General features: G+C 40.7%; 1 protein-coding gene across 1 annotated transcript; it reads left to right on the forward strand.

Moving 5' to 3' along the window:
• Nucleotides 1-2,019: 2,019 nt before the first annotated feature.
• GGH (gamma-glutamyl hydrolase) lies at nucleotides 2,020-23,052 on the forward strand. The gene is made up of 9 exons (XM_014845880.3): nucleotides 2,020-2,729; nucleotides 5,670-5,784; nucleotides 9,682-9,732; nucleotides 12,290-12,374; nucleotides 14,903-15,041; nucleotides 17,156-17,262; nucleotides 17,345-17,435; nucleotides 21,110-21,247; nucleotides 22,670-23,052. The coding sequence occupies exons 1-9, from the start codon at nucleotides 2,621-2,623 to the stop codon at nucleotides 22,789-22,791; spliced, it is 957 nt and encodes a 318-aa protein (XP_014701366.2). The 5' UTR covers nucleotides 2,020-2,620; the 3' UTR covers nucleotides 22,792-23,052.
• Nucleotides 23,053-25,326: the final 2,274 nt, after the last annotated feature.

A 25,326-nucleotide genomic window follows, 5' to 3' on the forward strand; every position in this document is an offset into this window, starting at 1 on the left:
AATTATCTTGATAAATTTTCCCAGTCATCTTTTGTTTGGATGAAGTTCATCTTCTAGTTAGCTTTCCAGGAAGGGCATATGAGAACATCATTCTCTTAGTAATAGACTGTTCAAAACTGTGCTTCTATAGCCCTCATACTTGAAGTATAGCTCAGCCACATATAGAATCCTTGATTAAGAATTTACTTTAAATGCTACTCCATTCTAGCCTTGATTTTTTTGTAGCTTTCGAAAAGTGTGAGATCATCCTCATAGTCTTACTCTCATAAGTAAACTGACTATTTTGCCTCGTGCCCTTTATGATTTTTTTTTTCTTAATGTCCAATAATTTTACTAGGCTAACTCTCAGAGTTGATCATTCTAGGTATTGCTAAAGGCATGGATCATGTGTAATTTTATTTGTACTCCTTGTACATATAATTTTTGATGATGTGTGGAGAGATTTTAGTTCTGGCAGCTGACATTATCTTCTAGATAATTTCTCTTCTAATCCTCTAGAAAATTTATCTCTGTTACGTCTTATTAATAGAGATTTATCTTTGTTGATAAGAAACTCCAATTCATTCACTTTTATGCTTCCTACTAGTCTATTAATCATACAATTTATCCATTCTTTTATTGATGGTCATTTACACTGCATTTAATAGTTCACTGTTACAAAAAAAATGCTGCAAAGAACATACTTGTACATATTTCATTGTTCACACATGCAAGCATTTCTCTAGGGAATATATCTACGTCCAAAAAGTGCTGGATTACCAAATATGTGCATCTTCACCTTTACCAGATATTGCCTAATTGCTCTCACAAATGGTTGTAATAATTTATAATTCCGCCAGCAGTGTCAGAGAATTCTCATTTTTTTACACCCTTGACTTACTATTAAGGTTTCCATTTTTGTCAATCTGATGAATGTGACATATTATCTTGTCTTAATTTGCATTTCCCTGACGATTAGTGAAGTTTTGTTCTGTCTCTTCATATTCTTTTCTCATTTTTCTATTGGTTGTTGTCCTTTCTTATTGATTTTAATTCTTTGTATATTCTAGAAACGAATACTTTTAAAGTTGTATACTTCGTAAATATATTTTCCAAGTTTGTGTCTTACCTTCAATTTGCTTAAAGATATACAAAAGCTTTTAAATTGTAACGTCATCAAATTTATCAAGTTTTTCCATTATCTGCGGTTTTCAAAAATTTTACAAAAACTGACCACCAAAGTCATGAATATATGCTCCTATATTTTTTTTTATCAAAGTATAGTATTTTGGCTTTCACATTTACATATTTACTCACCTCGAGTTTATTTCTGTGTATAATGCCAGCTAATAATTTAACTTTTTCGCACGTGGATAGTCAATTGCTCCAGCACCACAAATTCACATTTACAAAGGCTCCCTGTCTGTTCAATTACGTTCAAAACCAGCTGAGTATTAAGGCATTTCACAATATCTTTAACTATATCCTTGGGGCTTCTCTCTCACCAGGCCCTTCCACAGTAGCATCATTTTCTTGTCAAACCAGACTACTGATTGCACTTACTCTTCTTGAAATATACCAGCTATGGTCTTGTTCTCTCTACAGTCATGCTCTCTTCCTGTCTTATTTCCTTACTAAATCGCAAACATCTTGTGTAAAAGACATTGTCCAATTCATCTCTGCATTCTCCATACTTAGCATTGATTGAGTAGATTTCCAAATACTCTTCAATTTTGCTCTGAATTTAATTTGGCCCTTACGGTGGGAACTTCCACCTAGGACAGGCCATTTCTATACACATAGGTTTCCACACACAGAAGAAGGTTCCTGACGTTTACCTACTTTCCCACCAAAATATACCTAGTGATTCTAAATCTCTTAAAATTTTAAACAGAACTCTCAAAATACTTTTAACGAATAGGCACCAAAATCATCACTTCTGCCCCTGTTTGTGGGACACACAAGTCTGCGGTGGCGCTGACAGTGAAGTCAGCAGGCATCATTTGGCCTGGACTTCGCGCTTTGCAGTTGCCGGGAGTCGGCCCCTCCTTGCCCAGCTCCGAGACGAGGCGGTGCGCCCGCGAACGTGTCCACATCCATCACCCCGCCCTTCCCCGGCGCTTCCTTTCCTCCAGACGCCTCCACTCTGCAAATAAACAGCAGGATGTGGAAATCACCTTCGAGGTCACGGCTCTCCTTATAGCGAAGCTCAAGAGTCAAACTCGGCTGTCAGCATTGCCACATAAGGCTCCGGCCTTTTAAGCAGGAGCTACAGGTGGCGCAGGGCTGCCAGGCGACTTGGAGATCTCTGGCCAGCCTCCCCCGCTGCCAGGTCGCCAGATTCGCTGAGGCCGGGACCCAGAGGTGCCCCTTCGAGAGCCTGGGCTGGGCGCCCCAGCTTGGTGTTGGGTTGCTGAGGGGCACACCGCTGTAACAGTCGAAAGGGCAGCGGCATCCGGCGCCTCCGCAGGAGCCGCGCCCCGCTCCCCGCGGCAGCCTCGCGCCGGGACTGCGTTTCCCAGAGGCCCCCGCGGCGGAGCGCCGCCCCCGCTCAACGCCACCGGGCGGCCCCCACGCACCGGCAGACCTGCAGCCCGGCCGCTCGCGGAGTCTTTGAAAGGCAGCGGGAGGCGGCGGCGCGATGGCGAGCCTTGGCCGCCTGCTCTGCGTGCTGGGCCTGCTCCTGTGCGGGGCGGCGAGCTTCAGGCTGTCGGCTCCTCGCGCCGGCACCTCGGAGAAGCCCATCATCGGTAAGCAGGCGGGCAGGGTCGGGGCCGGGGCTGCAGCCAGCGCATCCTGCCTTGGAGAAGCCCAAGTTCACGATTGCGAAGTGCGCCTTCCCTTACAGCACAAGAGCCAAGCCAAGACACCATCTAGATCGTGCTGAGATAAGCTAATACCTCGGTGATTTCCTCAAACTGATTTTGCTCATCAAGGTGGAAGAGCGGAGGATGCGCTGTGAAGAATCCTGCGCGTTGCTTTCTTCTTTGTACCTAGCTGGGAATTTCTGCTAATTAAACAAATTCTATACATGCATTATATTTACTAAGATTTCACTGGCCGAGGCCTTCTTTCAAGACAATGCATTATACTTATAAAACTCTAATTGAGTAAATAATCTAGAAATTGTGATATTCCTTCGACTTTGTCATCTTCACCATTGAAGGGCAGTGGTGGCTAGTATGATCCTAATGTCAGTTCTCTTTGTTAAAGTGAAGCATGTAATTTTTCGTTTTCAACTCATTTATGTTTTAAAAAGACAGTAAAATCAGTTTGCATTGCCAGAACGGACGTTTGAGACGGGGCGGGGGGAAAGCAACCCAGGAGAAATGAGCCCTAATATAAAATTTGCCAAAAGTAATTTATGTGCAGACAATTAAGATTGGCTTCGTTTTAGCTATAGTATTGTGCCGTTCATACTGTTTTTTCCCCCATGAAGATGAGCAGTGTATCTGTAATTAGACAGTAGATGAACATTTTTTCGTGTATATTGGTAGTGCCCAGTTTTCAAATGCTTTGTGTATCAATGTTTGGAACTTGGAGTGCCTTATTTTATAGCCGTTTGAAATGGTTGGTTAGATTCTCCGAGGAGAATTAACTCAAAGTATAATTCTGTGTAGTGTGTTGGGAATTCTAGGTGCAGGGAGGAGGAACAAAGGAAAGAAGAGGGAGAATTCTTTTCTGTTTCCTTGAAACGGTGGTAGTCCAGGGTCAAGTATAGAAAAAGTGAGTATGCTTTTGATCACCCTGATCAATTACCACCGAGTAGTTCACTCAGCACCTACGAGGTGCAAAGCATTGAGTTAGGAAGTGCAAAGGGTTTGAAGACAAGGAGGCCACAAAGTTGTGAGATGGCCTTAAAATAAGCGTGGAATTTTGTCACATTTTGAGGGGGTGGGGAATAGAGCCTGAACTCTTTTCCTAGGATGGGAAAAGTGAATAAATATGTGGCAGGAGGAGGGGAGAAGTTGGTGGAACTTCCCTCCTCTAGTGTACTTTTCTCCTTTCTAGTCCCTTGTGCTCACATATCCCCAGCCCTCCTTTGTGGCACCTCACCTTTGCATGCCCTGTACCACTCCATTTCCTGTGACACTTGCTAATTCTTTCCCTACCTAATTTCATTTTCCTCGATGAAGAGGATCTTACCTATCTGCGGGGTGAAAAACAGTCTGACTGAGAATATATAACTGTTTACTGGGGGGCTTTGGGGAGAAGAAGAAGAAAAGAAAAAAGATTGGCAACAGATGTTAGCTCAGGTGCCAATCTTTAAAAAAAAAAGTCTGAGTAAATTTCAGCATTTAGCATGTTAACTGAGAGCCTGTTAAATGCCAGTTAGCATAAGAAACTGGGACTACAGAAGTGATTGAGATCTACAGCTCTTACTGTCAGGTGGCCTACGGGAACATTGAAAGTCTTCACGATGGTGAAGCAGTGAACGATCCAAGCACAGGTACTATCCAGACAGACATCTTTGGATGGATACTGGATGCCAGTACTGTGCAACGGCTGAGGTTTCAGTGTAACAGGCAGCCGGAGAGGTAGGTGGGGAAGAACATGCAGGGTCTAGGTGCTTAAGCAAGGAGCTACCCCTGCTGATTTTTTGCCTCTCTGATCTTATTTCCTGTTGGTCCTTCCCTTGCTCACACAGGGCTCTAGTGATGTGGACTCTTTGCAGTGTGACAGGTACACATTTGACTCAGGGCCTTTGCCCCTGCTGTTCCTTCTTCCTCTTGCTCCAGGTATCTGCTTCTGGCTTACTCCCTCACCTCTCTGAAGTCCTGGCTCAAATGCCATGTTCTACCCTCTCAGGGAGGACTCACCTGGCCACCATATTTAAGGGACTCTGTTCCCCCCTATAGATATGGAACCCCCCCCACCCCCCAACTACACACCTTCTTCCTCTGCTTTACCTTTTCTTCGTGGCACTTGCCGCCAGCCTTCACACTACATGTTTTACCTTTTTGTCTTGCTTATTGTTTGTCCTCTCTCTTCTCCCTTCCACACGCTAGAATTAAGGCCCACAAGGCAGGGTTTTTGTTGGTTTTGTTTACTCGTGTGTCCTCAGCACCTAGGTCAGTGTCTGGTACATAGTATGATTCAGTAATGTATCCTGAAATGAATGAGTGGTAATATGATCAGCTTTCTTAGCCTGTGGAGAACTGGTGGAGTTGGTGGGGGTTGTTTAAGAAAGAATGTGGTGAGATATTTCAAGAGGCTGTTATAATAGTCTCAGGGGAGGGGAGGCAAGATGATGGTTGCTTGGATTAAGGTCTTATTGATGATGTCGGAGAGATGTGGGTGGAAGATATTTCCACTCTTTTGCTTTGTTGTCAAGGAAACAATGTGTCTTTGCGTGTGTGTGGGGAAGGAGAGGCCTTCTTCTAGAGATAAGGGTCTGTGCTCTGAGGTCCATTCTAGGGTGCGTGAAGGAGGCAGGTGCTATTGTAAACCTGCTTTGGGGCTTCTCTGGCCTCCCTGATGAGGCAAAAGAGGGGAACCTTCTTAAGACTCACATCAGCCTCCATTACTCCTTTCCCAAAGTCTATGGATGTACTTGCAGGTTCATGTTTAGTTCTGTGAATTAAATGAATACAGTAGTGATATTTTTACTGTGATGTGTTTCAGTTTTAGAGCAGGAAAAGAGGAAATTGCTTGAAACTAAAGCTTTTTTTTTTCTTTTTGAAATTTAGGAATATTAATGCAAAAATGCCGTGATAAGGACATGAAAAAGCTGGGGAAATATTATATTGCTGCATCCTATGTAAAGTATCTGGAGTCTGCAGGTGCAAGAGTTGTACCAATAAGGTATGATTCCACATTTTTTACACTGAATAAATAAAAACTGCTGTTTTAGCGCTAAAATTAATGCTTTCTCTTTTATGATTGTGTCCTTTAAATGTGGTAATATCGCACCTGATTTTTGCCACAAATCTCATGCTTAGAGTCTCTCGTTAAATTGTTTTAAGTATGAAGCTGTGTGTATCTATAACATCATTAGAGGTATGCCATGTGTGTTAGACGGAGAATGAACTGATGGTTTCCTTCACCCCAGGGAGGGTGGTCCTCCTCAGACATCCTGAAAGTAATGGTTCTACAACTTACCCAGCTTCGTTCCATGATATTAGGAAACGGGAACACTTAGGGAATGAAGGAGATTGCTAGCAGATGGCTTAAAATACCTTCACACGCTACTTTAAAAGTCTGTAAATGACTAATGCAGCAGTTTTGCTGCAGTATAAATTGCAAGTATTGCAGTTTTAAAGGAGGTGCATTATTTTTGTGATGTAATGGCCTAGTAAGAATAAAACGATTTGTGTCATATTTTGAGTTGGAAAGAGTCGAATTTTTTTAACAAACAAAACCTTACAAGTATTTATAATACCTTGCCACCCCAAATTAGGTTGTTTTCGAATCTCCCAGCACCCCCATCTAATCCATTATAAGAGATTTCACACACAACACACAGTTGTTTGCTCCAAGCAACCTGTTTTTGTAAATAATTCTGCATTAAAAAACTATAACAAAGTACTGTTCAAATAGAACATTAAGAATCAAAATGCAAATATTACAATTTAGAGAATTGTACCACAAAATGGTTTTATGTTTAGCTTCATAAGGATTATCTTCTTGCTTGATCTTTTACATTTAACTGTCGCTACCCCAAGATGAGCATTTGCTTTTGAAATTAGTCTTTAATTTTTTTAGTAGCAGATCTAATTTTTCAAATGAAATCTTATTTGAACCCAAATAGCACCAGAGTTTTAGAACTGAGGAAGAGGCTCCAGAGAGTCTTCAGAACAAAGTTGTAAAGTTTTGATTATGGAAGCTTTTCCTGCCAGCTGTTCTTTAAGGATATTAGTGCCAAAAACATGGATGGGAGGAAGGAGAGGCGAGAGGCAGGTGGACCAGTTCAGAGACTGATGCAAGAGGCCAGGTGTGAAGTGATGAGGGCTGGGCTTAGAGCTGTGTGGTTGTAGAACTGATAGGTAAACGTTCTTTAAAAAAATCAGCTAGACTCGGTGACTAATAGAATGAAAGGGCAGCGGGAGGATTAGACGAGAATGACAGAAGTTTTGAAACTGGGGAAATCTTGCAACTGGATGATTCACAGAATCCTGGTATTTATGACAGAGACACTGAAAATGTGACTGTCAGCATACATGTTTACTTCCAGCTTGAGTTGTCAAAGTTCATTTTAAGGAATATTGCTTGGACTTAGAATGATAGGATCCTATAAAAACAATGTAATGTGTGGCAGCTAAATTCCCAGGGTGACTTGCAAAGGATGGATTACCTAATGTAGAATGATGTGATCACACCAATAATGTTGGGTTCATTTCTGAATTTTAGATGCTAGGGGCCAACTTCTGCAGTTTAAAGGGGAAAAGGTGGAGGATGGGAGACCTAGGCAAAATTCTGGAATGGCTAAAGAAGCCTTCTTTCTGCTGCCGTCTCTCTCAGGTGCCTGGTGCTCTCAGGTCATCATACATTCCCCCTGTGGGACTAGTGGAACCCACAGAGGGTCCCCCTCCTGAGAGGGGCATGCTGCAGCCCATGGGCTGCTTTTATCTTAAAAATGTGTTTCATTCACACAGTGTTTTAAAACATTTCTAAACATTTACAAATCATAAAAGTGGACATTTACAAATCATTTACAAAAATATTTTCAAATCATAAAAACATTTACTCCATAAAAGTCTGAATTTCTGGCTTCTTTTTTTGTTTTGAAGACAATTATCTGGAGCTTATTTTGAATGGAGCAAGTGCCCTCCATTGGCAACAATGCCTGTCACCCCTTTTCATGCTGCTGAAGCTGTGTCATTTGCATCATTACCAGGCTTAAGCTGTTTTCTTTTAGTTAAAGAGAGAGTGAACTATTTCTCCTGCCCTATTGAGAGGGTCTTTTTCTTCGAGAAAGTCTGACAACATGCAGATCACATCTATGTTCAAAGACTGTGACCTGGGCTGTTTTCCCTGCCAGGCCTCTGAGGCACTCCTCCCCCCACAACACTTAAACCCCTTAATAGTGATAAGCAGGGCCCAAAAATTCAGTTATGGACAACGTGGGAACCATTTATTTAGAACTAAGGAAACGACTGAAACTAACCTGCGAGGCTAGCTGGTAGGAGTCTCTGGAATGCATCTGAGTGATCTAAATCCACTCTGGTTCCTGATGGTGGTGGTTGCCCACCCTGGCTTAAATATCCATGGGGAAGATTCTGGGTCCTGACTCGTTCCCTTTTTGGTTGACACAATCTAGGGAGATTGAATTAGCAGAATACTGGGAACGTGGACTCATATTTGGTCTCCCTGTCACTTCCCAATCCTCCATTTAAGATGGCGGTAAGCACCGTTTCAGTATCACCCACTGCTTTGTGGCTCTCTGCCAGAAGGAGGATTATTATGAACTTCTGAACAGACCTGGACTTGCACAGGTCATTTGGACGTAGAGAAGAGGGGTTTGCTGGCAAAGCACAGCCAAGTTCTAGGCATCAAATGTGTCTACTTAATAATGGGAGATGTGTTGTAATTCACCCTAAAACTTTTCCCTGAGGCAGAGATGGACTGTAGCTGACATTTGATCATAAACCTGTTTCTTCTGTGGCAGGTCAGGAGGGCATTAGACATTGTTATTCTCTTAGAGAACCAGAAGACTGCTAAATGTAGGAAAGTTCTTGCAAGAATTTCCTAAAGTTCTCTTTAGGAAATGCTCTCTTCCCGTGTTCTTGCATTTTCTTGCACTTTAGGAAGAGCAAATCCATCAGACTGTGACTTAATTAAATGTGGCCACTTGTCACAGATTAATCTCATTGGTTTTCTCTGGAGAAGGGAATAAAATGGTTAATAACTTGTTGGTTCTTAGGAGGCCCTTACGGGCTGTTTGATGAAGGGGGCTTCAGTGCTTCAGAGTAATTACCTGGGCAGATCAGGCCAGTCTCCAGTGATCTGCGTGTAGTCTCTCCCTGGATATGAACTCTTCTGACTTTTGAATATACAGGAGTCCCCAGACCTCTGCCATTGTTGGTGGGTGTGGGATGAAGCAGGGACCTGGTGTTATATATACACTCATGCATCGCTTAGCAATGGGGGTCCATTCTGAGAAATGTGTCCTTAGGTGATGTTATAGTTGTGCGAACATCACAGAGTATACTTGTAGAAACCCAGATGGTATAGCTTACTACACACCCAAGCTACGTGGTACTGATCTCGTGGGATCACTATATGCAGTCCATCGTTGACTGAAATGTTGTCATGCGGTGCGTGACTGTGTGGTTTTTAGCTGCCAGAGCAGACTGTAGTTAAGATAGGCGTGTTAATTAATCTTTTTATTTAATCTTTACATAAAACTACTGAATATCTTACATTTTTTTGATAGTTCTTGGCTAGCAGAGATATTACTGGTGTCCAAATCTCATGGTCTTTAAGGTTTTGCATATTAATACATACTTAACAATATTAAATTACCTTAGACCACAGAAAAATGTGTTTACTAGTCTGATTAGCAAAACAAGGATATAATTATTTGGCTTACATGTAGTTTGAAAAAATGCCTTTAGGAAGGTAGAGAGGTAGTATTTTCTAGTATTTAAGAATTATTTTTTGTCTGGCTGTTTAAAATTAATGTGGTGACTACATTTAGAAGCTTACTTTTTTTCTTAAGTTTTGGAGATGGATGTTTTGTAATTCTTTGTATTTTTTCAGGCTTGATCTTACATCTAAAGAATATGAAAAGCTTTTCCATTCAATTAATGGGTAAGTTGGCCACAGGGGTTTGATACAGTGTATGAGGTCTGTGTAGTCTGCTTCTGCAAAAAAGTACACATAAATATTATGGGTGTTTCTATGTAACTATCTTATCGTGGTGTAACATTAGTTTTATTAGTTATTTTATAGAAATTATTTTGTTGAGAGATACAAAAGTCCTGTAGAGAGGAGAAGACAAGTTGAGAAATAAATGTTACCGTAGTGGACAAATGTAATTTTTTTTTCTATGTAGCGTAATCTTTGTTCTTTTAATGCTTGTCTTAAGTGCTTTGGAGCCACTTTGAATGGCATGGTATACTGCTTGCTTAGTGGGTTTATGAGTCCTGAGTCTGAGGATATTAATCAGTTATCTTTCAGCAGAAATTTGAATAGAACTCGGAAAAAAGTTTCTATCCTCTGGCTTAACCACAAAAGATGTGATTGGTTAGCTCACAGAAAAAAACTTTTAATCATAGGAAAAAATATTCAGTGTTACTCATAATTAAAGGAAAGCTAATTAGAGCAATTGAAAACCATTTTTTAACCATCAACTTGGCAAAAATCAGAAAATTTGCTGTACTCTATGGTGAAGGTGTGAGGGAACACGTATTCTCATACTTTATTTATGGGAATGTAAGTTAAATAGTCTTTTTGGGGACAGTTTTGCAGTATCTGTTGAAATTTAAAATGTACATACCTTTGACCCAAGAAATCCTTCAGAAGGAATTTTATTTTACAAATATACTTCCCCCAAGGTGAAGACTTGGGCCCAAACATATGCATTGTAGTATCATCTGGAATAACCCCAATTTAGCAGCCACTCAATAGTCCATCAATTGGGAATTGGTTAAGTAAATAGACTCTATGTGTATAATAGAGTATTATGCGTGGGTTAAAAAATGAGGATATCTGTAGATGCTGCTTTGGATCACCCTTGTTATGTGAACAGTGTGATATTGTTTTTATTTTATTTATTTATTTTTTTTTGAGGAAGATTAGCCCTGAGCTAACATCTGCTGCCAATCCTCCTCTTTTTGCTGAGGGAGACTGGCCCTGAGCTTACATCCGTGCCCATCTTCCTCTACTTTATATGTGGGACGCCTGCCACAGCATGGCTTGCCAAGCAGTGCCATGTCTGCACCCGGGATCCAAACCGGGGAACCCCAGGCTGCCGAAGTGGAACGTGCGCACTTAACCGCTGCGCCACCGGGCTGGCCCCTGAACAGTGTGATATTGTTATGTGAAAAAAGTGAGGCACATAATGGTGTGACTAGTTTATTCCCATTGACTTTTGTTTTTAAGGTAGGGTGAGGAGATCTGCATATCTATCAGGTCAGCACAACAGACCTCAGCGCTGCTTGTTTCTGAGTGGGAGTGGAGTGGAGGAAGTCTATTTAGCATAAAGGTTTTCTTTTTTTACTTTTTCAAACTGCATTCATTTATTTTTTTTTTTAAACTTTGTTCATAGCAGTCATTTGCCTTTAGTTCAGTTTGGGTCAGTAAGTACTTACTGGAAAATCAGTTCAATTTCGTAAAACATTTACAATGCCTGTTCCGTGCAGTGTACTTTGGCATGGGCAAAGATAAAGAAGACCAAGCCATGCTGTGGCAGGTGTCCCATGCATAAAGCAGAGGAAGATGGGTAGGGATGCTAGTTCAGGGCCAGTCTTCCTCAGTAAAAAGAGGAGGATTGGCAATAGTTAGCTCAGGGCTAATCTTCGTGGAAAAAAAAAAAAGCTGAAGACCAGACTAGAATATATGGTAGAACCTCAAAAATATATACCAGGAAATGAGCAGTACTCTAATGCAACTTCAAAAATGCCTTTGTTGAGCCCCTATTATATATATGTGTGTGTGTGTGTGTGTATACATATACAACGTATATATGTACACAACACATATACATACATGTACAACATATATATACACACAACATATATATACATATACAACATATATACACAAATATAGATACAATATATATATACAACGTATAATATACATATACAACATATATATATATAACTATATATATATATAACTATATATATATATAACTATATATATATATATATATATGTTGAGCTGTGTTGTGCTCCGCTGTTCTGTGAGGAACACAGATACAGAGGCAGAGCCTTGCTTTAAGGGAGTTTGTCAACTGGGAAGGACAGTCAAGATTTACTTTATGAAAGGACTTTGGGGTTAAACATATCAAATTTGAGCCGAGGCAGCTTTTTAAATACTGAGTTAGTGAAAAGGGAGAATGCTAAGCAGTCTTCATGAAGCCACTTTTAGTTGTGGGGTGTCCTGCATCGTTTTGTGGCAGATGGTCTCCCTCAGAGGCTATACGTTTTCTTCTAGACTGCCATCTTACTTACAGCAGAAAGTACTCAGCTTTGTCTCTCCCCACCAGTGCCGAGCCTGGCTTATGCAAGAAGCAGAATATGTTTGTTGAATGAACAACTTGCTGCTTATGGAATAGGGAAAAAGTTGTTTTCAAAGAAAAAGATCATTTCTTTTCTGTGAGGGGAGAGGTTGAAATACACCCTGTTTGATGTTGTTTCAGCATCCTTTTTCCTGGAGGAGGTGCTGACCTCAAGAAGTCAGGTTATGCTAAAGTGGCCAAAATATTTTACGACTTTTCCATACAGGTAAATATCAATGATTCCAGATGGACTTTTGGCATTTGCATGAGGATAATTCTTTTTTAAGCATATGGTAGTACTTCCTTCACAATTACGCTGGCCTCAACACCTCTTAATTTTGAGGTGCCCGCTTTCAGCAGCCAGTGGCGACTCTCCCCCATTTTGTTTGCTTCCTTTAGTTCTGAGCTCCCGGGAACCGTCAGAGCCCTGCTGACTGGCCTTCTCTATTCCCGCTCATTAATGTGAACAGATCCTCAGGGTGGCTTAGTAAGCTGTTTTGATGATGTATGGTACATTGTCCATATGTTATTTATTCTTATCTCCTCTTGAAAGCTGCTCTTCATCCCAACTCACTCAGTCCCATCTGGCCTTTCTTCGCAGTCACTTTAGACTCCACATTCAGTCACTACCAGAGCCTCTTGACTACTTTGTGATGTCTCACACTGGGCCTGCCTTTGTACCATAGCTCAGATCCTTACCATTTCTCTCCTTAACTATGAACGGCGATTTTCTAGTTAATCTCACTGGCCCTAGGATCTCCCTGCCCCATAAAAAACTTCCCTAAAGAGCTCCTTTTAGCATATGAGATACTTGTTTGCAAACTTCTAATGCCTAGGCTGAATAACCTGCAGCCTTTTATAGTCTTTGGGTCAATACATACAGTGTGTCCACAGCCCCCCTTTTCCAGCCTTTCCTTATGGAAGTCACTGAAGCCAGGTTGGTATTCCCAGCATATATGCTGTGTCCTCCTACTTGTAAATCCATTTAGTCTGTTTCTTTCTACTCCTTCCTCAACTTATGTCTTAGCCATCTTTCAAGACTAAGACACTATTCCTCTTCTCTAGAGGTTTCTCTGCCTACTTCAGCTGGAATGGCATCTGACTCCCTCTTAACTTTTAGAGTACTTTGTTGTAGAATTGTTCAAACATTTATTTAGCTCCGCTTCTGTAATATGACAGCGTCCATGACCTTAAGGGTCTTGTATTTCAGAGGACCTACTATCTTGAGGTTAGCTGTTCATGTCTCATCAGATTTCATGGTTCTGACACCCTTTGAGCCATTCCTCATTTCATATCATATGCTACCATGTACTTAACTTAGTGCATGCTCAGTGGATATTTTGTTTAAAAAATCTAGCGAAAAAATTGAAATTTTATAGTGTGAGTGATTTAAAATGCATTTGAGAAATATCTATGTCCTTATAAGGTGCTTACTCTTCCTTTTGCGTACAGACTCATGTAACCAGCTTGCTCAATTAAAAAAAAAGGAGCCACCCAACCCAGAAGACCCAAAGATCTATTTTTTAAATGTAATTAGCTTCTTAAGGATGTCAAAGCAAAGGAAAAAAGCTTAGCAGCCTTGAATTTCTTATTTCGCTACAGCCTCTGGACTCCACAGAGCCCTCCCTGAAGAAGCCCTGAGAAGGGATGGGTCTGTTAGAGCCGTTCAGTTCCACTCTGTGTCCTTTGCTCTGCTGGAGTGTGTGGAGGATCCACAAAAAAGAAAGATATGGTCCTAGCAAATGGGGACTTAACATTTAGTTGAGAAATTAAATGTGGTACATATGACAACAGAACAGTAATCCCTCTTTTGTATTTATTATAAGTAAATTCAGTAAGACCCTTCAACTTAACATAGACGGTTCTAACATCTAAAAATAAAATTTGCCACACCTGTGCATAAAGTGTTAAAATCCTTTTGAAATAGAAAGTATAGGAATTAATGTAACTCTATATTTTTCTCAGTGAGGAACAGCAAAAAAAAAAGCCCCAGATTTTCTCCTTTGAAATTACTTACTGTTAGGTTATATTTTACAGTCTATGCAGGAAAACTGCCGCTTTTAGAGAAGTTACACAGCTCGTTTTTGTAACTCTCAACACATATGGGTTTAATCTTCAGTTAACCAGAAAATTCAGTTGCTAGAATACTTTTCCCCAGTCATGCTAATTGTTATGACTCCCTTTGAAGAAACCCAATACATTTGTACTTTTTTAGTTGACAGCTTTTACTCTGTGCAAAGTTATTTTACTTTTGCCTAGCTCCTTCCACGCTGACCGTTCTTTCCTTCCCGATCATGGCTGTTTTACCTAATGTACATGTGGTTGGCTGAAGGTGGTATAATGTAGCTCTTACTATAAATTCTGAGATGATGGAGGAAGAACTTCAGAGTGTCTTCAGAATTAGACAATCATCCAGAGCAAGCAGATTTGTAGAATATGTAACTAGGCATCTATCTGTCCTTATTTTTGATATTCACAGTCCCTAATTATTACTTGTGTAGTGTGGTAGTTGACTGGCAGATGCCCGTCTCTTTCCCAGGGCAGTTGAGGCCTGATAATTTTGTTGATTAAAACTGGATTATTATGTGGGAGCTTGGTCTGAAGAGAGAATAAGTGATAGCCTACTTATGGATCCTGGAAAATTCTTCAGAGATCTGTGTATAACTCAGGTGCCTGCCTTGTAATGACAAGCCAAATGTCTAAGTTTTGTTTTGAAAAGTTTGAATAAGCTGTTTTCTCTTTCACTCTGCAAAGAGTTTTAATGCTGGAGACTACTTTCCTGTGTGGGGCACATGCCTTGGATTTGAAGAGCTTTCATATCTGGTTAGTAACAAGTCCTTATTAACTTCCACAAATACTGATGGATGTGCACTGCCGCTGAACTTCACTAATGGTGAGAATTCTCTTTTCAACCCTTTTAAAAATATTAACTGGGCAGGATTAATGAGTAGCAAATATAACATTCAAAACTACTGATGACATTTATTAATTTTTAAATTATTTACACAGGCTGAAGATGTGAATGATCACTTTTGTACTGAGTTAGGAGGATGGGTTAAGGAATTTTGAGTTTTGATAATTTACTGCTTCTAGCGATGTTAGGACCTTGCATGATTAAGAACTCTAAAATTGGACCTGGTCTTGAGTCCTAGCTTTGTCACTTTTGCCTTGGGGAATCATGTAACCTCTCTGAGCTTTCATTTCCTGATTTGTAAAAGGGTTTGTCTCTTAGGGTTGTTTGTGAGATTAAATAAGATGATGTTTTCCAGGTACTGTACTAAGCACTTTAAGTACAACTCTCATAAATTTCAGCTATTGTTGTTACAGTACAGTGTTTTTCCCTTGGCCATATATTCTGTTTCAGCCACAGCTGGGGTGTACGGCTGTTCACTTCTGGCACTAACCACCTGGAGTTAGTGCAGACTCCACAAGTTAAAGGTCGTCTCCCCAACTAGACGACCCTTATTTCAGATATCAGCCACAAGTCACATCCCTGGGCCACCTACACTTCTCACCAACGAGCCACAAATTTGGAGATTTCCCCTGACCCCCTCAGGTTCAATGATTTACTCAAATGACTCACAGAACTGATACTGTGTTTGCCTTAACAGTTTTATTCTAAAGGATACACACAGGATGAGGTCTGGGAGGGAATTCGGAGCCTCCATGCCGTCTCGTTGTTGAGTCAGGGCCTGTCACCCTCCTGGCAGGTTAATGCGTTCACCAACCTGGAAGCTCTAATGAGCTTTGCTTTCCAGAGGTTTTATTGTCAGTTCACTGTGAAAGCACAATTGATTAAATCATTGGCCATGTGATTGAACTCAGTTTCCAGTCTCCTTTCCATCCCTGGAGGTCAGGCTGGCTCAAAATCCTAACCTACTCCAATCATGTGGTTAGTCTTTCTGGTGACCAGCCTCATCCTGAAGCTATCTGGGGTCCTCAGTCACCTCAGTAGCATTACACAGACACTCCAACACTCAGGAAATTTCAAGGGTTTTAGAAGCTCCTTGTCAGGAACCCAGAACAAAGACCAGACAAATTCTTTATCATACCACTCTTTCTAAATAGGTAATGATTCTGGTAGGTCACTTGATTTCTGAATCCTCAGATGAATGCTGCGAACCATTCCTGTTCTCATAAGGATTTTGGATGGAAGGTAGTAGTTATTATACATAGAACCTGTAGGATGTTCTATGCTTTTGAAAGCTCTTTCTTACATTATCTCACTTAATGATTGTAAGGACCCTGTGGGAAGTGAATGTATTAGGTCAGTCTGTTTTGGTTGTATGTGGTAAAACCCAGTTTATACAAAAAAGGAATAAAATCCATTGAAGTAGGGTACTTCAGTGAATTTTCATTATCTAAGGCACGGGGATTCTCATGGAAGCCATTAGCATCCTGAGTGAGAGGTCTCATTTAGGGACAGCTGGTGTCAGGGCCTTGAACACCATCAGGATATTTTTATCCCTTTGCTATATTTGAATCTATGTGTCAGAATCCAGAGCCTTCAGTGAGGTATATTGCTTTTTTCGGTCTATTTACTGAGTAGAAATTTCTTGGCCTGGTTAATGTTCTTTTCTACATTGTTGATATTTTTCACCTTTTAAGTCCCAGATACCTTTGAAAATATGTTGAAAGATCTGGATCCTTTCTTGAGAAAACAAATATATACACATGTGGAAAATTTTAACTGTTTTTTTAGCCCTGTCTAGGGAACTCAAGTTGAAAAACTCTGCTTACTCTATGGCTAGCCTGCTAATTATCCTATCAGAAGAATTTTAGAATATAGAAGAAAAGTACTTAAAGATGGAGCATATTTGGATTTGAATATTAAACTCATTTTGTGCCTGACTGGAATACTTCTGTGGAAATGATGTGTTTTGTTTATCATTTAGTCATCTTGATTGTGTCTTAATAATGGCCTTTCTTTGGCTGTAGATCAGTGACTTCAGTGGATTTTATTTTTTCTGTATTTAAATTATTTCCTTTATGCTTAAATTATTTCAGGTACATTGCAAAGCAGAATGTTCCGGAATTTTCCTTCTGACCTATTGCTGTCATTATCAGTAGAACCTTTGACTGCAAATTTCCACAAGTGGAGCCTGTCCATGAAGGTATCACATTAATTACATAATGAAATTAATGCATATAGATTAACAAGAGAAGTAATAATTTTGTTTTATTTTTATACTCCAGAATTTTACAACAAATGAAAAGTTAAAGAAGTTTTTCAATGTGTTATCTACAAATACAGATGGCAAGACTGAGTTTATTTCAACAATGGAAGGTATATATCACAGCCCATGTGCACTTTATTTCACTTAGTATATTTATTAATTTTGATTTTATAGTTCTCTTTCCTACAAATAAAATCGTATAACTTTGGAGCCTGAAGATGGAAGTTAGGATATTTTTGGAGACAGGAGACGTGTTTTGTCCATGTTCCAAATCAGTGTGGTTTACCTGGGTCATTTTCTAGAATGGGGTGATGAAAGAGGAAAAGTAAAGAGTAAAGGGAGAATGGATGAAGAAATAAATGGAGAAAGTAACTTCTGTTTCTAGCAATATTTTCAGATTAAGTACCTTGACAAGATGCTCCTCTAGACAACAACAAAACATGTGACTGACATACAGGAAAACATCTTCCTAAATACATTGATGCAGTGGCAGTAAAGACACTCAGGCCATAAACTCCAGAAGTTAAGTGGAGTATTTAAACCAGCTTTATTATTGAATCAGAAGAACTTGAGACAAAGCTCAGGACCCCCAACATGGAGAGTACCCCAGGGAGCAAGACCTGAAAATCTAGACCCTCAGAGAATCCTGCCTGCACAACTGCAAGGAGAATTGCCCCTCTTGAACCTTGGCACTAAGAGTGTGGGGGTGGGAAATAAGCCTTGAGTATTCATAGTGACAGCCTGGTCTAGTGTGGCTTGCATTATACTAACTGGGAAGTTCAACAAATCTCAAGTCAGAAATCTTGTTTAAAGTTGACTCAGACTGATAGTGCCCCAGTGTGCATGGTAAAATCAAACAGAAATAATATTCTCGGGAGAAAACTACATTTATCTCAGACTTCAAGGAATTTCCATAGTACGAGGTTTTAAGGAAAATGAGCAAGTCATAGCCAAGAAATCACTAATGCACAAAGAGCAAAGTACCATGAATGGGAACTTGCAGAAACAATAGGCAGTCTTTGAGTTGGTGAGGTTGCTTAGTGCTACTCAAGAGGCCAGGGTACTGGAGCGGAATAAACTGGAATAAAGTGGAAGTGGAAGTAGTTCATGTTATTCAAAGATTGGCCATATCACTGGCTCACTTGTTGGGAGAGGTCAGACATCTACGGGTTTAGAAACAGTATCTGGCGAATTCTGGGGAAGGCTGATCAACCCAGACTGAAGTGAACTTACCATCTGAGCTCATCATCTTCCCTGTAACCGTGTCTCCCATCCTCTATTTTTCACTTCAGTCGATAGCATCGCCGTTCACTATTTCATCCAAAGTTAGGAACCTGAGAGCTCTCCTTGACTTCCTGCCCTCATTCTCCATGTGTAAAAAATTCCTGCCTTTCTACTTCCCAAATCCTTCTTGAATATGTCACCTCCTCTCCATCTGGCCTACCCCCGTCCTGCTTCAGCATTGACCACCTCCACCTGGCGTGCCTCAGTAGCCTCCTAACTGTTCCACAAATCCGCCTTCCAGCCAGCCACTGACGACTCTTGCGAGAAACCAAACTGATCATATTGCTTGAGGAAAGCTCCTCAGTGCCTCTTCAGCACTTGGAGGGTCAAGTCGGGATTTACCAGGTCATTTTCTCCATGATCTCTCCCTTCGTTCTCTGCCTTCATTCCTGTGTGTCTTTAGTCGACCCAGCCCTCCACATAGCAGTGTTTCTTGCCCTTGTGCTTTTTCTTATGTTCTTTCTTCTCCTCCAAAAAGCTTTCCTTCCTCCCAACTCCCTTCTGCTGATGAACTCTTAGCTGTCTTTATTTTAAAGACTCAGGTGAGTGGTCATCCACTAGGGACCAGCCCTGCCCATTATCCTTCCTCCCACATCCTCACTGTTCCTCCTTTATACTTGCTCTGTGCTACCTAGGGTGTCTCTGTGTGCGTCATTTGCTCATGTTCTGTCTTTCCTCCTAGATTAAGAGCTCACTGAGAGCTGGACCTGTGTCTTACTCTTCTTTATGTTTCCAGGACTTTGTGTAAACCTCAGTAGATGTGGAGTCAATAACTAATCGCTTAAATGAACGAGTGTTGGGTTGGCAGTTAGGGAATCAAGTTCCATGTTGGTTGTCCTCCTGGCTATATCATCTTCCTGGGCTCTTTTGAACATTTTATCTTCTAAAAATTTTCTGACACCTGCTACATAGCAACACTTGAGATGCTCTTATTTGCAGATTTTTTTTGTACTCTTGATACTTTTGTTTTAAATTAGTGAAACAGGGCATGCTTCCTACAGTTGTCAGGAAGCTGCACTGATCTTTTAGCAGTGCAGTTTACTAAGGGATAGTAAATCTCGCTTGTTTCTGAATGTCAGCGTCTATCTCTCTCTGTCTGTTCATTTATCTATCTATCTATCTATCTGTTAAATTCTTGTTATAGTTGATCACTTAAGGCATTTTTTTATCCTAAATGATACTTTTCCTATCTCAAAGAAGTATATTAGATTTGCCTTTCAATTAATTATGTGTAACAGTTAATTTCATAGTCATCCAGCTTGTGGGGTTCCTGCCAGTAGCTTCACGTGTGGTTCCAGACACAAGAGAAGGAAAGTGCAGAGTCACAAGGAGGCCGGGAGAGGGCCGATGGGGAGGGACGGAGTAGAGTGATGAGAGCTGCTTGCTGGCAGGTTTGTCCCTCTTATGAACCCCAAGAAGGCTAGGATAAAATATGTTTCCTTCTTGTGACATGATCTCTAGTGGCAGAGCCTTGTGGGACGTGAGAAGACAGTGCTCTTTCCCCTAGATATCTCTGCGTTCAGCTAGTTCTCTTCATTTCTCCAAGTACTTTCCGATGGTAGTTAGGGTTATCATTTCAAAACAAAAATAATAGAGGGAAGATTTTTTTTTTAATTAAAATGAAGAAAGTCATACATAAAGAAGAAAAGAGATGAGTATATAAATTTTTCAGGAGGTACATATTATACATATTCTTGTTTTTAAAAAAATTATGGAATTTAAAAAATGTATATAAAAGGAGAGAGAGTAGTATAATGAACCTCCAGGTACCTGGCTCTAAGCTTCAACAGCTGTCAATACGTATGTGGCCATTCTTGTTTCACATTGACCTTCTCCCCATACTAGATTATTTTTTGAAGTGAATCCTAGGGACCCTATCATTTTTTTATATATAGAGATATTTAAGAGTTCTAAAAACAATTAAAATATATTACCCAAAATCTTTCATACTAAGTTTAAACTTTTAGAAACTATTCTAAAAATTGCCACCAGGAAGTCGTGAACCCTTCTGCAGACTGAGCGAGACACAATTTAGGCTGAGACAAACTGGCTTACATAAAAGGACACCAAAAGTGCTAGCACAGTTCATTCTTATATGAATAAATCATTATAGGGGGGATGAAAACGTGGTATGAAATGGGGCGAAAGAGACCCATCATGGAAGAAACTTGTGTCACTAATCAATGTGCACTTGACTATTGAACTGGGTTACATTCAAAGGCTCAACGATTTTACTCTACTCTGATTATCTAGTAAGGCGAATCATTACAAACTGTAAAAGGTTGAAAATCAGTGAAATACTGTCTTGTGAGTTTTCACATTGACTGTGAACTAAAATTCTTTATTTTCTGTCTGAGAGAATGTGTGCAATTTTACTTTGTCTGGCATTGTAAGTTATAAAATAATGTTTTACACAGGATATGAAACATAACTTAATTGTAAGTACTGTCGTAGGCTATTTCTAGTACCTACTACTTCCTCGTTTGTGTTCTTCATGCAGGATACAAGTATCCAGTGTATGGTGTCCAGTGGCATCCAGAGAAGGGACCTTATGAGTGGAAGATAGAGAAAGGCATTTCTCACTCGCCTAATGCTGTGAAAGCTGCGTTTTACTTAGCAGAGTTCTTTGTTGCTGAAGGTAATATATGGGTATATAATTTTATCACTCTAGCCTAGTTTTGAAGGAAATTGCCCTTATTTGAACTTTTGTATACTCTTTTGCTCTATAAATGTTCTATAGGTCTAACTTTTAAAAAAAATTACATCATGTGAAAGCCCTAAAATTCAGATATTAGGCATTAAAATAAACCCAGGACAAATTATTTCAGTTAGGATTTTACACTCTAAAGTGGGCTGAATTCTTGAAAAATAACATAAGGATTGTTCTTGTTTTTTCTTTCTTTCTTGAATATTTCTTTTTAGATTCTCGCCCATTGCTCTTCTTTTTTAGGAATGATGCTTTAATTCTAGCATTCTCTGAGAATTAGATGTTCTTATGTAAATTGAGTATATACTCACCAGTGTGTGGTTTTAAGGCCGCCTGTCTGTAGGCATTGGCACATTGAAGAAAGTTAATAAGCTTTGCATGCTTTTTTATGTAGAAGATACAGTTTCATGCTATGTAATGACTCTGAGAGGCGAGGCCGTTTGAAAACTTCAGCAAGCCTTGTTTGCATTCTCTCTGCAAGCTTGCCCTAAATTCTTATCAACCCTCCTGCCCACACTTGCGAGTAAAGTACTCCCTCCTGAGTTCTCTCAGAATTGTGCTCAGTTGAATGGGTAGTTTTGTGACAAAAACCCCAAATTAAAAGAAAAAAAGTTCTCCCATGTGCAGTATGAGTCCCAAGAAGCATTTTCTTGTCGTGTGTGTAGGAGTCAACGAGAACAGCACTAGGCAGAGCAAAGTTCCTTGCAGTATTATCACAGGGCAAGGTTACTTATTTGGTCTTTATTTTGCGATAGCCTTTATAAATACCATAAAAGCCTGTATTTACTTTATTTTGATTGTAGGGTAAAGTGTGAGCCTTCAGTCCCTCATGTCCAGACTCTAGCCATGCCAACCTCTTTGTGCCTCCTTGTTTTTCTTGTTTCTGCCTTAGCTGTGGAAAATGCCTCACTTCTCCATCTGCCTCAGCTTTGCCAGTTTCTCCATCTTCTTTACTCTTGAAACATCTAATGAAGATAGACTGTAAAAACGTTACAGCATACGATTCGTGTGGTGACTAGACTAGACTTCTTGAGCGTTAGGACCTTGTCTGGTTTACATTTCCATCCTCAGGCCCTCCCTCAAGTCTTGTACGCAGTAGGCACTTAGTAAGTGTTTGAATGAATGGTGGTGCGAGCACCCATGGGATCCGTGCAGGGCGGATAAAGCTGCTGTGTCAGCTGGTAACTTCTCTAAATCAAGCGCTGCTTGATTTGGGGGAAGTTTTGTAGGGCATTTCTCCTTTTTGGTGGTATTTTCCCACTTAATGCTGATTATAGAAAGAAATGTTACAAAGTAGGCTTTTGAAAATTTTATCCTCTTTTTAAAGATGAACACTTCTTTTTTTTCTTGCAGCTCGGAAAAACAACCATCATTTTGAATCTGATGTTGAAGAGGATAAAGCGCTGATTTATCAGTTCCGTCCAGTTTATACTGGAAATATTTCTATGTTTCAGCAAGCTTATATATTTGACTGAAAGCCTTCAATGTATTACCAGAGGAATTTTGAATAATTCCATGATTAAACTGTTCTAATAACTTGCCTCTCATGGCGATAACAGAAAGCCGCAGAGATTCCTTTTCTGTGATGTTACTGGCTCTGATCTTCATTCGTTACATTTGACTATATAACATTTGGTAATTAACCAATGAGACAGGTAAATAATCATAGTGTGTTTTGTGGAAAAGCTTTGTTTATTCTGAAGATTAGAACAAAATAAACTTACTGAAAATGCAAATATTTTAGTTTTTCTAATTGATTGGTTCTAGGAATAAACACCACCCCCTACCCATCCACCCCATCCTCGCTAAAGACTCTTTTTAAATCCTCCCTCTAGTTCACTGTGATGTGTCCCTCTGTCCAAGGACGCTCAGGAGTATGTACTGTGTGTATGTGTGTGTGTGTCTTTCCTTTCTGCTGTGTTAGCTCCGCAGTTCAAGTAATGTATGTAATGACTCTGAGAGGTGAGGCTGTTTGAAAACTTCAGCAAGCCTTGTTTGCATTCTCTCTGCAAGCTTGCCCTAAATTCTTATCAACCCTCCTGCCCACACTTGCGAGTAAAGTACTCCCTCCTGAGTTCTCTCGGAATTGTGCTCAGTTGAATGGGTAGTTTCGTGACAAAAACCCCAAATTAAAAGAAAAAAAGTTCTCCCATGTGCAGTATGAGTCCCAAGAAGCATTTTCTTGTCGTGTGTGTAGGAGTCAACGAGAACAGCACGGAAGCAGAGTCTGTGTCACAAGCTTTTTATCTCCCACGATGTCCAGCCCAGTAGCCCCTCCATAAGTACTTGTGACTATTTGTGAATGAATTTTTTTTTCCCATGGAAAATAATTTGAAAGCTGTCATCCATTTATTTGGGTACATTGTAATATATTTCTCAGTCTATGCTTCCTTCTTCCACCCGCCACCATCCCACGTACCCTCACAAACTCTGAAATTTAGGAATTCCTCGAGGACGACCAAGCGGCTAGAAGAGAGAAGTTTTCGAACTCTTTCTGATAGACAGGGTTTGTGCATCTGTTCTTAGCCCTCCAGAGCTGCTGCTACAGAAGTGGAAACAAGAAACAGAGTGATTGGGCAAGATGTTGGAGGAGATTATGAATGATTTTATGTGCAGAACGATAAGAACAATGATCTGAAGATACTGAGATAAATCATAAGCTTTGGGCAATAAGGCCAAACAGAACATAGAAACTGGAAGGGACGAACACAGTTAGTCAGCTAAAGAGGATTTTAATGGAAGTGTGGCAAATTTAGTTTCTGTGCATGAGCATGAAGATTCTCTGTTAAGTCTTATTGTCAAATGTGCCATTCCTGCTTCATTTTGTGTCTCTCACCACTAGAAAAGGGTGCGACACTGTTATTACTCGTACTGTCACAGCTCTTCCCAACTCGTTTGTATTGAAATATAGATCTGCTTGTCTCTGAAGTTCCCTAATAATACTTCATCCTGACTGTATCGTTACTCATGATGCTGTATCATCCATCCTTCTGCCCATGAGTACTGGCTTCTAATTGCCCCCAGAGGTTCTCACTGCTTCATTGATGATGACCACAAATGCACGAAAATGTGAACCATCATTTGTTTTCTTCTCATGCCATTTTTCATTTTTCCAATCATGTCTTTTTTTTTGAAGTTTTATGCTGGAATTACTTTATTCCAAGAATGGACTCTTTCAGAATTGACCACACCCCTGTCTTCCACATACCACCACCTGCAGGAAGGCTATGGAAGGGCCCTGAGGACAAGTGAGAAGAGCAGTCCCATTCAGGCAAGGAATGTGTAGGAGGAGATAGGCGGCCAGCCCTGGAGGACTGCCTGACACATCGGGTGGCGCCTGTGGAAGGTGTGGAGAGACCACCTTGGGCACCACTGGCTGGAGGCATGGAGGCTAAAAGATGGGTGTTGCCACCCCAGCACCTTTGCATGTTGTAAATCAGAGGTGATACTATGTTGGGAGATGGATGAGTGAGAGTCAATCATGGTCCCACATGTGTGGCTCAAGCTGGAAGGTCAGCAGTAGATCTCCAGTCATGCAGATCCCTGAACTTGTCCTGTGCCCAACGTGAGAGTCACTTAAAATCAGCACGTCAACACCATTCTGGCCACCCAGTCATGCAATCCTGTGGAAGAAATACTGTGTTTGCCAGGTGGCCCTCCTGGAACTGGCGTCTGGCCACAGGACCTGGGACAATTCTGTAGGTGTGATGCCCAGAGCTGCTCAGGGCATCTTGTTGATCTCACGAGTGGAGTAGTATTGGAGAGCATCTTGAAAAGGAGAAATGGGAGTCAGGGCCCGTGTAGGTCTAGCTAGGCTCAGAGTGCCCTGCTCACATGGCTCGGCCATGGCTGGCTTGTCAGCACTGGGAAGGCACTTAGGAAATGTTGAGGTAGGTGTTCCTGTGACCAGGACCTGCAAAAGGCCAGGTCCAAGTGTGGGGTACCTAGCCCGGATATCACTCTGGCCCTGACTAGTCCCAGGCACTAGAAAAAGGCTTAGACAACTTTGA

The sequence above is a fragment of the Equus asinus genome, chromosome 12, assembly GCF_041296235.1.
Source record: "Equus asinus isolate D_3611 breed Donkey chromosome 12, EquAss-T2T_v2, whole genome shotgun sequence".
NCBI classification, from domain to species: Eukaryota; Metazoa; Chordata; class Mammalia; order Perissodactyla; family Equidae; genus Equus; species Equus asinus.